This window comes from Xenopus laevis, chromosome 8L, assembly GCF_017654675.1.
Source record: "Xenopus laevis strain J_2021 chromosome 8L, Xenopus_laevis_v10.1, whole genome shotgun sequence".
Taxonomy (NCBI): Eukaryota; Metazoa; Chordata; class Amphibia; order Anura; family Pipidae; genus Xenopus; species Xenopus laevis.
This window is the reverse complement of record NC_054385.1, coordinates 126,769,525-126,784,004: the sequence shown is the minus strand read 5'-3', so window position 1 is coordinate 126,784,004 and position 14,480 is coordinate 126,769,525. Positions and strand designations below refer to the sequence as shown.

The following is a 14,480-nucleotide window of genomic DNA, read 5'->3' as shown; positions in this document are numbered from 1 at the left end:
ATTACAGCGTTGCTGCTGTCATCTGAACGTGAATGCGCTCTCCTGTGCATGCACACTCATGTTCATGTGCGCGCACTAGGGGGGAGGAGACGTAGCCAGCAGGGTTGCCTAGGGCACCCTGCTGTCTTGGTCCGCCACTGAGTGTATGCGCTAACTTCATTTTGGGGCATCTAAATACCAGATACTTTGGTAAACCTATGCACAATGGGCATCAAACTGTTCAGTGGAACCCTGCCAATTATATTCAGGGTACCTAATACAGTGTGGGATATGCGAAGTAGAAAAATAAAACCTTTGAAGTGATTTTTCAGAATTTTAATACATTTTTATAAGAACCGCAAAGTTAAGACAAGCTTTGATTTTTGGTAGTTAGGAGTAGGAGTATAACTATATATAGTTACCCATTTTGGAATCATCAGAATGTGTATTTTTCAAAAAAGAGGTGGAAATACATGAAAACTCACATTTAGAAAGCTTATTTTCTACTGAAAAAAACAATGTATAGTTTTCCTAGGTAAACTAAAGGTTTCTCCTCAGAAAATGCCCCTAAAGTGAGAGAACAGGTTCAGATTTATCAAGGGTCGAAGTAAAAATTCAAAGTAAAAAAAAATTCAAATTTCGAGCTATTTTTGTGTACTTCGACTATCGAATAGGCAAACATTCTTTTGAGAGAGATAGGAGTGGCTGGGGTGAGTGTGAGAGTAGAAGGTAAGCATGGCTGGGGTGAGTGTGAGAGAGGAGTGGCTGGAGTAAGGTAAACATGGCAGGGGTGAGTGTAAGTGAGAGATGAGTGGCAGGGTTGAGTGTGAGAGAGATAGGAGTGGCAGGGGTGAGTGTGAGAGGAGTGGCTGGAGTGAGTGAGAGTAGAAGGTAAGCATGGCAGGGGTGAGTGTAAGTGAGAGATGAGTGGCAGGGTTGAGTGTGAGAGAGATAGGACTGGCAGGGGTGAATCTGAGAGAGATAGGAGTGGCTGGGGTGAGTGTGAGAGAGATAGGAGTGGCAGGGGTGAGTGAGAGAGACAGGAGTGGCTGGTGAATGTGAGTGAGATAGGAGTGGCAGGGGTGAGTGTGAGAGAGATAGGAGTGGCAGGGGTGAGTGTGGGAGAGATAGGAGTGGCAGCTGTGAGTGTGAGAGATAGGAGTGGCAGGGGTGAGTGTGAGAGATAGGAGTGGCAGGGGTGAGTGTGAGAGATAGGAGTGGCAGGGGTGAGTGAGAGAGACAGGAGTGGCTGGTGAATGTGAGTGAGATAGGAGTGGCTGGGGTGAGTGTGAGAGAGATAGGAGTGGCTGGGGTGAGTGTGAGAGAGATAGGAGTGGCAGGGGTGAGTGTGAGAGAGATTGGAGTGGCAGGGGTGAATGTGAGAGAGATAGGAGTGGCTGGGGTGAGTGTGAGAGAGATAGGAGTGGCAGGGGTGAGTGAGAGAGACAGGAGTGGCTGGTGAATGTGAGTGAGATAGGAGTGGCAGGGGTGAGTGTGAGAGAGATAGGAGTGGCAGGGGTGAGTGTGGGAGAGATAGGAGTGGCAGGGGTGAGTGAGAGATAGGAGTGGCAGGGGTGAGTGAGAGAGACAGGAGTGGCTGGTGAATGTGAGTGAGATAGGAGTGGCTGGGGTGAGTGTGAGAGAGATAGGAGTGGCTGGGGTGAGTGTGAGAGAGATAGGAGTGGCTGGGGTGAGTGTGAGAGTAGAAGGTAAGCATGGCTGGGGTGAGTGTGAGAGAGGAGTGGCTGGAGTGAGAGTATAAGGTAAGCATGGCAGGGGTGAGTGTAAGTGAGAGATGAGTGGAAGGGTGGAGTGCAGGCCCGGACTGGCCATTTACTGGTTCGGGCAAATGCCCGACGGGCCGTTTGCTTTGAAATGTAAATGGGCCGCTTGACGAAAAATGCTAATTAGGCCCGCCTTTAATATGTAAATGAACTGTTCCCACAACAGAGTTAACACCTTCAGCAATCAACAAACCGGATAATAGAACAAACAGCCTGCTTTGAACAGAGTGGCATAAGAGGTGGAGAGACTGGAGATATGCTAATCACTGTTCTAATGCCTCGCCATCTAGTGGAAGTGTAGGGGAAGTGCATATACGGGTATGAAAGGTCACAGAAGAAGGCCAGTAAGCTTTTCCAGTTGTGTTAATATAGAACCGAACGAATTTGTCTGTGTGCACCCAAAGATAGGCATTGGCATAAGATCTGCCACACTTCTCAGGTAATTGCAGGCAGTTGGGCTCCAGCCAGGCATGCAGTATGGCAGCATTTACTGTGGGAAGTGTGTATGGGTTCTGTGAGGACATGTTTATGTTTATTGGTAACTATTCCTGGGGGAAAACGTAGTGCTTTTTTATTACTTATGGGGGAATGGGAGTAGCCACAGGAACAATCTAAGAGACAATTAGATGATAATATATAAACATAATATTTTGGACTGTGACACATGGTGATCAAGCTCTCTTAGGCCACGAATCCAATCCACAGAATAGCTGTGATAGAAACTGGGGTGAGATATTTGTTGCAAGGGTCAGTTTAAGCATTTAGGGTGTACAATAATGCTGGTGATTATATGATAATGGACCCTGCTTGGTACAAGAAATAGAGCTCTTAAAATATTTATTAATAAACACTAGTTCTAGTTCACCCTAGTCCTTGGGGTTGAAAATATATATATCATGCTTTGCATTGGCGAGAAAACATGGGCTGCTTTGATACTTTTGCCAGGGCTGCTTTTTCCTCCCAGTCCGGCCCTGGTGGAGTGTGAGAGATAGGAGTGGCAGGGGTGAATGTAAGAGAGATAGGAGTGGCTGGGGTGAGTGTGAGAGAGATAGGAGTGGCAGGGGTGAGTGTGAGAGAGATAGGAGTGGCAGGGGTGAGTGTGAGAGAGATAGGAGTGGCAGGGGTGAGTGTGAGAGATAGGAGTGGCAGGGGTGAGTGAGATATGAGTGGCAGGGGTGAGTGTGCATGAGATAGGAGTGGCAGGGGTGAGTGTGCATGAGATATGAGTGGCAGGGGTGAGTGTGCATGAGATATGAGTGGCAGGGGTGAGTGTGCATGAGATATGAGTGGCAGGGGTGAGTGTGAGAGACAGGAGTGGCAGGGGTGAGTGTAAGTGAGAGATGAGTGGCAGGGTGAGTGTGAGAGAGATAGGAGTGGCAGGGGTGAGTGTGAGAGAGATAGGAGTGGCAGGGTGAGTGTGAGAGAGATAGGAGTGGCAGGGGTGAGTGAGAGAGACAGGAGTGGCTGGTGAAGTGTGAGGAGATAGGAGTGGCAGGGGTGAGTGTGAGAGAGACAGGAGTGGCTGGGAGTGAGTGAGATAGAGTCAGGGTGGCTGTGAATGTGAGAGATAGGAGTGGCAGGGGAGTGAGTGAGAGAGACAGGAGTGGCTGGGTGAATGTGAGGAGATAGGAGTGGCGGTGATGTGAGTGAGATAGGAGTGGCTGGGGTGAGTGTGAGAGAGATAGGCAAGGATGGCTGCGGGTGAGTGTGAGAGAGATAGGAGTGGCTGGGGTGAGTGTGAGAGAGATAGGAGTGGCTGGGGTGAGTGTAGAGAGAATAGGAGTGGCTGGGGTGAGTGTAAGAGAGATAGGAGTGGCTGGGGTGGAGATTGGTTAAGAGAGATAGGAGTGGCTGGGGTGAGTGTGAGAGAGATAGGAGTGGCTGGGTGAGTGTGAGAGAGATAGGAGTGGCTGGGGTGAGTGAGAGTAGAAGGTAAGCATGGTAGGGGTGAGTGTGAGAGAGATAGGAGTGGCTGGGTGAGTGTGAGAGAGATAGGAGTGGCTGGGGTGAGTGTGAGAGAGATAGGAGTGGCTGGGTGAGTGTAAGAGAGATAGGAGTGGCTGGGGTGAGTGTAAGAGAGATAGGAGTGGCTGGGGTGAGTGTAAGAGAGATAGGAGTGGCTGGGGTGAGTGTAAGAGAGATAGGAGTGGCTGGGGTGAGTGTAAGAGAGATAGGAGTGGCTGGGGTGAGTGTGAGAGAGATAGGAGTGGCTGGGTGAGTGTGAGAGAGATAGGAGTGGCTGGGGTGAGTGAGAGTAGAAGGTAAGCATGGTAGGGGTGAGTGTGAGAGAGATAGGAGTGGCTGGGGTGAGTGTGAGAGAGATAGGAGTGGCTGGGGTGAGTGTGAGAGAGATAGGAGTGGCTGGGTGAGTGTGAGAGAGATAGGAGTGGCTGGGGTGAGTGAGAGTAGAAGGTAGGCATGGTAGGGGTGAGTGTGAGAGAGATAGGAGTGGCTGGGTGAGTGTGAGAGAGATAGGAGTGGCTGGGTGAGTGTGAGAGAGATAGGAGTGGCTGGGGTGAGTGAGAGTAGAAGGTAAGCATGGCGGGGTGAGTGTGATATGAGTGGCAGGGGTGAGTGTGAGTGAGATAGGAGTGGCATGCTTTGATCTGGGAGTATGCAAAAACCTCATTCTGCCAATAATATCAGCATTTTCACACTATAAAAGAATAACAGCCTTACTGTTCTCAGAATGAGATTCTAGAGAATACAATTGGTGTGTGGATGCTTTGGATTCAGCATGAAGAGTAGGGATGTAGCGAACGTCGGAAAAAAAGTTCGCGAACATATTCGCGAACTTGCGCAAAAACGCGAGCGGTTCGCGAACGGTTCGCGAACCCCATAGACTTCAATGGGAAGGCGAACTTTAACATCTAGAAAAGACATTTCTGGCCAGAAAAATGATTTTAAAGTTGTTTAAAGGGTGCAACGACCTGGACAGTGGCATGCCAGAGGGGGATCAAGGGCAAAAATGTATCTGAAAAATCTGCCTGTGTGTGCTTGGAAGAGATAGTGTAGGGGGAGAGCTGTTAGTGATTTCAGGGACAGATGATAGTAAGTTTGCTGGCTAGTAATCTGCTTGATACTGCTCTGTATTGGAGGGACAGAAGTCTGCAGGGATTTGAGGGACATTTTAGCTTAGGTAGCTTTGCTGGCTAGTAATCTGCTGTTCTCTTTAAACAACTGCCATACGTTGACCTTGTAGGCATTGTTTGCCCAGTTTTTTTGGACGCAGCCACTGAAGCACAGTTGCCAGAAAAAATATGCCATATAAATGCTGAAAATAGTCATTTTTCGCCATACGTTGACCTTGTAGACATTGTTTGCCCAGTTTTTTTGGACGCAGCCACTGAAGCACAGTTGCCAGAAAAATTATGCCATATAAATGCTGAAAATATAAATTTTTTTGGTTGCAGCCACTGAAGCACAGAGGCCAGAAAAATTATGCCATATAAATGCTGAAAATATGCATTTTTTTGGTCGCAGCCACTGAAGCACAGTTGCCAGAAAAATTATGCCATATAAATGCTGAAAATATAAACTTTTTTGGTTGCAGCCACTGAAGCACAGAGGCCAGAAAAATTATGCCATATAAATGCAGAAAACATGCATTTTTTTGGTCGCAGCCACTGAAGCACAGTTGACAGAAAAATTATGCCATATAAATGCTGAAAATATAAATTTTTTTGGTTGCAGCCACTGAAGCACAGAGGCCAGAAAAATTATGCCATATAAATGCAGAAAATATGCATTTTTTTGGTCGCAGCCACTGAAGCACAGTTGCCAGAAAAAATATGCCATATAAATGCTGAAAATAGTCATTTTTTGCCATATACGTTGAGTCAACGTATGGCAAAAAATGACTATTTTCAGCATTTATATGGCATATTTTTTCTGGCCTCTGTGCTTCAGTGGCTGCGGCCAAAAAAACTGGGCAAACAATGCCTACAAGGTCAACGTATACACTACTACAGCGGTGGATACGGATTACGTAAAATATATTATGGCTGCTTGAAAAAAGTCACTCCGGTGTTTTTTCTGGAGACGGTAATATTATGGATATTTAGACAGAATGTGAACAAGGTCACACAGCTAGGTGGCGGGTTGAAGAAAACACTGTGCAAATAATGCCTACAAGGTCAACGTATACACTACTACAGCGGTGGATACGGATTACGTAAAATATATTATGGCTGCTTGAAAAAAGTCACTCCGGTGTTTTTTCTGGAGACGGTAATATTATGGATATTTAGACAGAATGTGAACAAGGTCACACAGCTAGATGGCGGGTTGAAGAAAACACTGTGCAAATAATGCCTACAGGGCAAATAATGCCTAAAAGGTCAACTTATACACTACTACAGCGGTAGTAAAATAAAAAAAAGTAAAATAAAAAAAAAATGAATATTAAAAAAAAAAATTAAAGTTGGTGCTGCTGAACTACTAGGAGCAGCAGATTAGCACACCAGTCCCACTCCCCAACACTGCTAGACTAATAGCACTGGGCTCTTATAGTAGTAGTAGTAGTAGTAGTAGTAAAACAACAAAAAAATAAATAAAAGCAGTCCTTACAAGGACTACTGTTATTGCAGCAGTCAGCAGATGAGATCAGAAGCAGGACAGCTGCCCACTGCAGCTACATACAGAGCACTGCAGTAGAAGGTAGATTACTAGCCAGCAAAGCTACCTAAGCTTAAATGTCCCTCAAACCCCTGCAGACTTCTGTCCCTCCAATAACAGAGCAGTATCAAAACGATTACTAGCCAGCAAACTTTCAACTGTCCCTGAAATCACTAACAGGCAGCAGCTCTCTCCCTACACTATCTCTTCAGCACACACAGGCAGAGTGAAAAAACGCTGCAGGGCTTCGGTTTTTATAGGGAAGGGGAGTGGTCCAGGGAGAGCTTCCTGATTGGCTGCCATGTACCTGCTGGTCTGGGGTGAGAGGGCAAAAAAAAGCGCCAACAATGGCGAACCCAAAATGGCGAACGTCGCGCGACGTTCGCGAACTTCCGGCGAGCGCGAACACCCGATGTTCGCGCGAACAAGTTCGCCGGCGAACAGTTCGCGACATCTCTAATGAAGAGGGTGGGACTTTGCTAGTTGCTACGTGACATCACAGTTGCGGTATAGCCACTCCCATTCAGCAATTGCTTGAACTGGCTCTTAGAGAAAGCATTCTAACTCACTGTAATATTATTGAATGCCTTTCAAAAAGTAAGCATTTCTGTTAAATGAATATATTTGAGAATATTGTTATTTTCATCCTATCTATCCACTGGGAAAATTAGATTTTCGCGATAGTTCCCCTTTAATATCAAGTAACAAACACCTGCCCATTTTAACCTCCACCAACCTCTTAACTTCAATGTGCCTGTCACCATTAAACAGAATCCCCACTCCTCCCGCCTGTTCCTCTGCTATACTTTGCTTCTTTCTGTTTGTGGTTTTAGTTTCCCCTTTAGTCCTGCCTGACACACACACAAGGTGTTAGTTTCTGAGTATCACGGGTGTCATTACAAATCTTTCTATAGCTCATTACCTGCTTCTATTCATCATGTCTGTCCTGTTGTTAATGATCTATCTCCGTAAGTAGCACCTGTTTTATATATCAGATATATGTTACTACTGTTGTCAAATTGTTTTACTACAAATATTATAATAAACCTATATTGTGCTAATGGGAGGGGCTTACTATCCCTTGTCTTCTAACTCTGAGTGCTTAATATTGAAAGTATTTTGTTTTTATTTGTATTCTACTATTGTATTGAACTATGTCTATTATGTAGCACTAAATATAAATATGATTTAAAGGGGTTGTTCAAAATATATTTTAGTATGATGTAGAGAGTGATATTCTGAGATAATTTTCAATTGGTTTCTTTTTTTTTTATTATTTGTGGTTTTTGAGTTATTTAGCATTTTATTCAGCAGCTCTCCAGTTTGCAATTTCAGCCATCTGATTACTAGGATACAAATTCCCCTAGCAACCATGCATTGTTTTGAATAAGAGACTGGAATATGAATAGGAGAGGCCTGAATAGAAAGATGAGTAATAAAAAGTAACAATAACAATAGATTTGTAGCCTTACAGAGTATTTGTTTTTAGATGGGGTCAGTGACCCCCATTTGAAAGCTGGAAAGATTTAGAACAAGAAGGCAAATAATTTGAAAACTATAAATAATGAAGACCCGTTGGAAAGTTGCTTAAAATTAGCCATTCTATAATATACTTAACGTTATCTTAAAAGGGAACAATCCCTGTATACATACACTCATACATCACTCATTACGCTCATATATAAGTCTATTTACCAAGAGTTCTGGATGTGTCAGAACAGTTGGGGGGGGCAATAGGTAATAATAGTTTTTGGTGAGTGCTCCCAATAAATTCATCTTCTATGACCTTCAAAAAGATCCTACAGAAAATATCCAGCGTAAAAAGAAAGATCTCCACTGTTTGCAGTTGCAGCTAGTGAAGTGGAAGCCAAAAATATATTTACAATTAAAAAAAATAGTGTAGTACATAAGACTATAAACACCAACATGATAATATAAAGGAAGTGGTTAAATGTTCTTTTCTGACATGAAAGCCAGAGAATTTAGACAGTAGCTACTGACACCCACAGTATAATCCAAGCACCCATAGTAGGTGTTAGTGTGTTCTAAAAGTCCACTCTGGGCTAAAGTGTGTATCTCATATGGACCATGATTAATTATAAGGAATTCTGCTTTGTCACTTTGTTAGGCAATGTCATATGCTAATAAAATGTGAATCCAATAGTGGGCGAGATAGTTGGGAAGGCTGTGCTATATGCTCATGGCTGTAGGATAGTGCTACAATAACATTAAACATTTGGTCTACTGTCTCATGTGTCCTGCTGACTCTGTACAGCTATTGGTTTCTTATCCTGAAACTCGTTATACAGAAAGCTCCAAATTGTAAATAGGCCGTCTCCCAAAGACTCCATTTTACCCAAATAATCCAAATTTTTAAAAATGATTTCCTTTTTCTCTGTAATAATAAAACAGTAACTTGTACTTGATCCCAACTAAGATATAATTAATTCTTATTGGAGGCAAAACCAGCCTATTGGGTTTATTTAATGTTTACTTCATTTTCTAGTAGACTTAAGGTATGAAGATCCTAATTAACGAAAGATCCATTATCTGGAAAACCCCAGATCCTGAGCATTCTGGATAGCAGGTCCCATACCTGTATACAAAAAAAGGCCTAAATCAACTTTATGTGAACAGGCTAAACCGTTACAGGTAATGGTTTTTACAAAATAGCAAAAATTAGATCTATGCACTTCAGTATTTTCCTGAGAGCCAAATAGATTTCCTTGGCAATAACACTTGCTGTCATTCAATCATGTATATTATAACATATGTGATATATAAACGCAATTAATACAGCATGTTGTATCTGATTAGAGTCTGCTTTTTTTTTGCAGCAGCAGTTGCAGTTATGGCAAGTACAGGTGAGAATTTATTTATATTTCTCTCCTAATGTCACTAATCATTCATGGGAATATACAGGCATACAGGTATGGGATTCCTTATTCATATATCTCTAAATTATAGGAAGGCCACTATATATCCAATGCATGTCTCATGAAAGCACATTCAATAGTATATAGACCAGAACAATCCTGGCACAGGGCTGACTGTAATTCCTATTCAATAAAATCAGGCAAATGCGTTAAAACAAGTTATTCTTCAAGTACTCAACAGATATAAGCACAAATCAGTTTTACTTTGAAATACAATATTTACTGGGTTCAAGGTTTCACAGTAGTGGGAAATGAGCCTTTAATATATATGTTTATATCTATTTATATTATTTATAATATATCCAGTTGTAGAAAAAAAATCTATAGGAGGTTGTTATTGATGCAGTAGTTTTGATAATAAAGTGGGAGTAGCACCAGAGTACAATAACGTTTTGTCTTTTCAGGAGCTTTGGTCAGGCCTGTGGTTTCCTTCTCACCAAACTGGGCCACAATATCTCTGCATGACTCTATAACTCTCACATGTAACGTGAGTTCTACTTCTCTGCTAAACCAGAGATATTCCTGGTACAAGGACAATGAGAGGATAAAGGGAGAGGAACAGAACTTTAGAATTGAGAATGCAGAAGAGAAGGACAGTGGGAATTACCAGTGTCAGACTGGAACCAGTGAGAGAAGTGACCCAGTCAGACTGGATGTTACAAATGGTGAGTTTTCTGACTTCCCAACTTTTCATACTGAATATGTGTCATATTATTTTAGTCTGACATAAGAAAGTATTGGTATGAATAGATAGATAATAGATAGATAGATAGATAGATAGATAGATAGATAGATAGATAGATAGATAGATAGATAGATAGAAAGATAGATAGACATATCTATGATAGATAGAGCAAGAGAGAGAGCGATGGATAGATGGATAGATGGATAGATTTACATATACACGATTATTTTAGAACAGTGATTTAGTGATTGGGGTTGACAGTAAATAAACTACAGTCTGTACAACAGTGTAATGGGAATCTTTAGTCTATACACAGAGTACAAGTAGGGACATTTCATAGAGAAATACTGTATCAGACAAAATTCATTCTTGTCATGCAGAGATTCTACCAGTCCCATTGTATCATGTATTTATATTCATTGTTTCTTTATTCCAGAGCGTTTGATTCTGCAGGCGCCCCCCAGTGTCTATGAAGGGGACCCCCTGACTCTGAGATGTTACACTCCTAATTCTATAGGAAAAGAAGTAACTTTCTATAAAGATAATGTTATAATATCATCCTCCCCTACTGACACAGTCACATTGGATACAAGTGTGGGAATGACTGGTACATACAGATGTAAAGCATTGCTGCCGTCAGAATTACATTGTTACTCTCATTATACATCTGCTGAAATAGTCATAACCATCCAAGGTAAATCTCTATGTTTAGCATTATTTGTGGTGGATTATGGGATATCAGTGTATGAAGGCATAGACTGTGATACACTATGAGCTAATCTGAGGGTTGTTCCTGGGGTCTGTGCATAATACAAGATAATTATTATCAACAATACAAGATAATTACTATACTGATATAATTGTAGTTTTATCTCTCTAGTTTTATCTCTCTGCACAGGCTCTAAGCAAACCAAAGAGGCTGTTCCTGTAAAAAGATTTTTTCTATGTCCCTTGTTTTTTTTTTTTTTTTAAAGAATTTAGGGGCATGTCACCCATAAATGTGTAACCCTGGCTATCTGGGGCTGGAAGAGAAATTCTGCCATCTCTTTGTTTGAATGGGACAGACTGTGATGAGTTCTGTTTCTTTATCTCATAATTACGCCCCAATGGCTGAATCATGCAGCAGAAAAAATTAAGGGGAGTTGTCATTTGCTGATTGTAGATATGTTTACTATATGTATGATTATATGTAATGATTAAATGTAATTTATTTTTATTATATCAATTTAGCATATTTGGCCATTTATTTGATATATGTTTACTACGTGGAAGCACCCAGGCAGTTCTAAGTTTCCCAGTTGTGCAAGGGTGTGTGCTAGGGTGAAAGCCAGGCCATGATGGGGAAAAGAATAAAATCACCTGGACAATAGGCCTCTAAAAATATATATGTTCTGTATGTGAAATATATTAATAGTGGTTTAAGGTCCTGATTTAATCATTTTTAATGCTCAGGTTTGGGGTTTAATTCAACCTAAGCTGTTTTTTGCTTTTACAATATTTCCGCGTTTCACCACCCGCTGTTTTCACAAAACTGCATCAAAATTTTGCCGCAAAAAAAAATAAGTCGCACGTCAAAATTGACGAACACATAAAAATTTTTTGCGTCAAAATTATTCGTACGCCCATTGACTTTCATGCATTTAGACAAAATAGTTGCGGGTATAAAAATTGTAGGGCACATTAAAAATGAATGTCCGTCAACATTATTTTGACGCCCATTGACTTCAATGCATTATGAGAATTGTCGCGGCTTCTCAATTTTTTCTACTATTTCAGAAATTATTCGGAGAAGCGACAGATTCGCCCATCACTAATGGTCAGTCATTAAAGGATATAGGATTATGATCTGATCTGGACAGGCCTGGATTTGTGGAAAGGCCAACAAGGCCCGGGCCTTGTTGGATTGGATTTTAGAGGGTGATATGTTGCCCAACCACACCCACATTGGTTCAGAAACACTGGCAAAGCACACAAGATATAATCATTTTTTTAATTTCCCGTGTGCCAATACCGGCCAGATGATGAAAATTTGCATGAATAAAAGAGAGATGACTGGGTCGATGAACGTCAGCAGGCCTAGGAGTGCCAAATTAACTAAATGTCCCATATATAGCTGATCTAGACCATCATCTAATGTCCCAAAATAAAGTACATAAAACTTAAACCATTTTTATCATCAAACATGCAAAAGAAAAACGCAGCTCTAGTTTTAATTGATCCCTCGACCTTAGCAAACCAAGAGCTCTAAGCCCCAAACCTAATGAGGAAGGCATTTTTTTTCCAGCTTTTTTTTTTTTTAAGCAAAACAAAAATCATGGTGAAAACTTTGATTCGCAAAAAAATGTAATGCACAAATTCATACAATTCATACATGTTATTTCCAGAACTGTTTTCCAGGCCAGAGATCAGAGCAAATAATAATTCATTACAGGAGGGAGATCTACTGACCATATCCTGCCATACAGTCCTTAATCCAGCCAGAGCCAATACAGAGCTACAGTTTGCTTTCTACAGAAATGGGCACAATGTGCAGGGATTTCATTCATCCAATCATTACACCATCCAATCAGCTCGGCCTCAGGACTCTGGCAGTTACACCTGTCATACAGCAGCTCCATCAGTCAGTGTAACGAAGGGGAGCAAAGAGCTAACCATCTACTTCCAAGGTGAATATCATGTGCTAAGGTAGGATGGGTATAGATACTAATGCATTAATCACTAAAAAATTGATCTCTCTGTACAGACCATGAGCAAACTTAGGGACTGTTCCTGCTGAATTGTGCTTAGTACAGGGAATACCTATGCTGCCATAGTTTTATGGGATCTCTCTGTACAGACTATGAGCAAACTTAGGGACTGTTCCTGCTGAATTGTGCTTAGTACAGGGAATACCTATGCTGTCATAGTTTTATGGGATCTCTCTGTACAGACTATGAGCAAACTTAGGGACTGTTCCTGCTGAATTGTGCTTAGTACAGGGGAATACCTATGCTGCCATAGTTTTATGGGATCTCTCTGTACAGACTATGAGCAAACTTAGGGACTGTTCCTGCTGAATTGTGCTTAGTACAGGGGAATACCTATGCTGCCATAGTTTTATGGGATCTCTCTGTACAGACTATGAGCAAACTTAGGGGACTGTTCCTGCTGAATTGTGCTTAGTACAGAGGAATACCTATGCTGTCGTAGTTTTATGGGATCTCTCTGTACAGACTATAACCAAACTTATATTATATTAGCTTTAGTAACCAATGAAGGACACTGCCTAGAATTGCACAGTTTGTTGTCCAGAAAGCACCCAGGCAGTTCTTCTCAATTAAGGAGGCCCCTAATACACTACCATTTTGTTTATAATTCACAGATATGGTATACTTGCCAATCAGTTAGTAATAGCTAAGAATTCTTTATTGTTGTCTTGCAGGAGGAAGTTACACCATAGAGAATATCATACGGCTTGTCCTGTCTGTATGTATACTCCTCTCTGTCCCATTTCTCTGTTACTTCCATATCAAATGACCTAATCCATAATGAGTGTTATCATTTCATTATACTCCCCTTTTAAACACTTCCCTTTGATTCTTTTATGTAAAAATAAATATTTTATAGAATTACTTGTTTGGTTGTCCATTCATTTTTTTTTGTTTTTTTTAAATTAAGTATTGTTAGCGATACAGTCAGGTTAACCATGGCTTTCTAATCTGGCTCATTGTAAGAGATGCTCTGTTATACAGATAGCTAGAATCACAGCTGTCATAAAGCAGGACAGGACTGCTGCTTCCAATGGGGATCAGATAGGATCTGTGCAGCCACTGGGACAGAATGTTCTCTTATACAGATAGCTAGAATCTCAGCTGCCATAAAGCAGGACAGGACTGCTGCTTACAATGGGGATCAGATAGGATCTGTGCAGCCACTGGGACAGAATGCTCTGTTATACAGATAGCTAGAATCTCAGCTGCCATAAAGCAGGACAGGACTGCTGCTTACAATGGGGATCAGATAGGATCTGTGCAGCCACTGGGACAGAATGTTCTGTTATACAGATAGCTAGAATCTCAGCTGCCATAAAGCAGGACAGGACTGCTGCTTACAATGGGGATCAGATAGGATCTGTGCAGTCACTGGGACAGAATGTTCTGTTATACAGATAGCTAGAATCTCAGCTGCCGTGAAGCAGGACAGGACTGCTGCTTACAATGGGGATCAGATAGGATCCGTGCATAGGGTTGCCACCCGGCCGGTATTTTACAGGCTTAGCCAGTAAAACAGGTATTGAGGCCGGTGCCGGTATTAAGATAATACCGACAATTACATGGCTGGTAATTTTTTGCGGGGAGGAAAAGCCACAATTTTTTAGCAGCTTCGCTGCTCCCTCCTCCCTCCCTGCTCCAAATTCCCCAGCTCAGCTTGTCTCGTGTGATGATGATGATTTGATTGTGTGGGTGGCGTCAGCGTGACTAAAGCTTAGATGCGAGTGCA

The 14,480-nt window shown here is 41.9% G+C and overlaps 1 protein-coding gene across 2 annotated transcripts in view; it reads left to right on the top strand.

The window, feature by feature from the left end:
- Positions 1–13,612, top strand: part of LOC108699127 (Fc receptor-like protein 4) — a 30,379-nt gene extending 16,767 nt beyond the window's left edge. The window contains exons 5-9 of one of the 2 annotated variants that reach the window (XM_041573605.1): positions 9,221–9,244; positions 9,721–9,981; positions 10,438–10,695; positions 12,386–12,667; positions 13,423–13,612. In XM_041573605.1, coding sequence (XP_041429539.1) covers positions 9,221–9,244; positions 9,721–9,981; positions 10,438–10,695; positions 12,386–12,667; positions 13,423–13,517 — 920 coding nt within the window. In that variant the 3' untranslated portion in view covers positions 13,518–13,612. Of the gene's footprint in view, positions 1–9,217; positions 9,245–9,720; positions 9,982–10,437; positions 10,696–12,385; positions 12,668–13,422 lie in introns of both variants that reach the window. The other variant, XM_041573604.1, reaches the window with a different exon arrangement.
- The last annotated feature ends 868 nt before the right edge of the window (positions 13,613–14,480 follow it).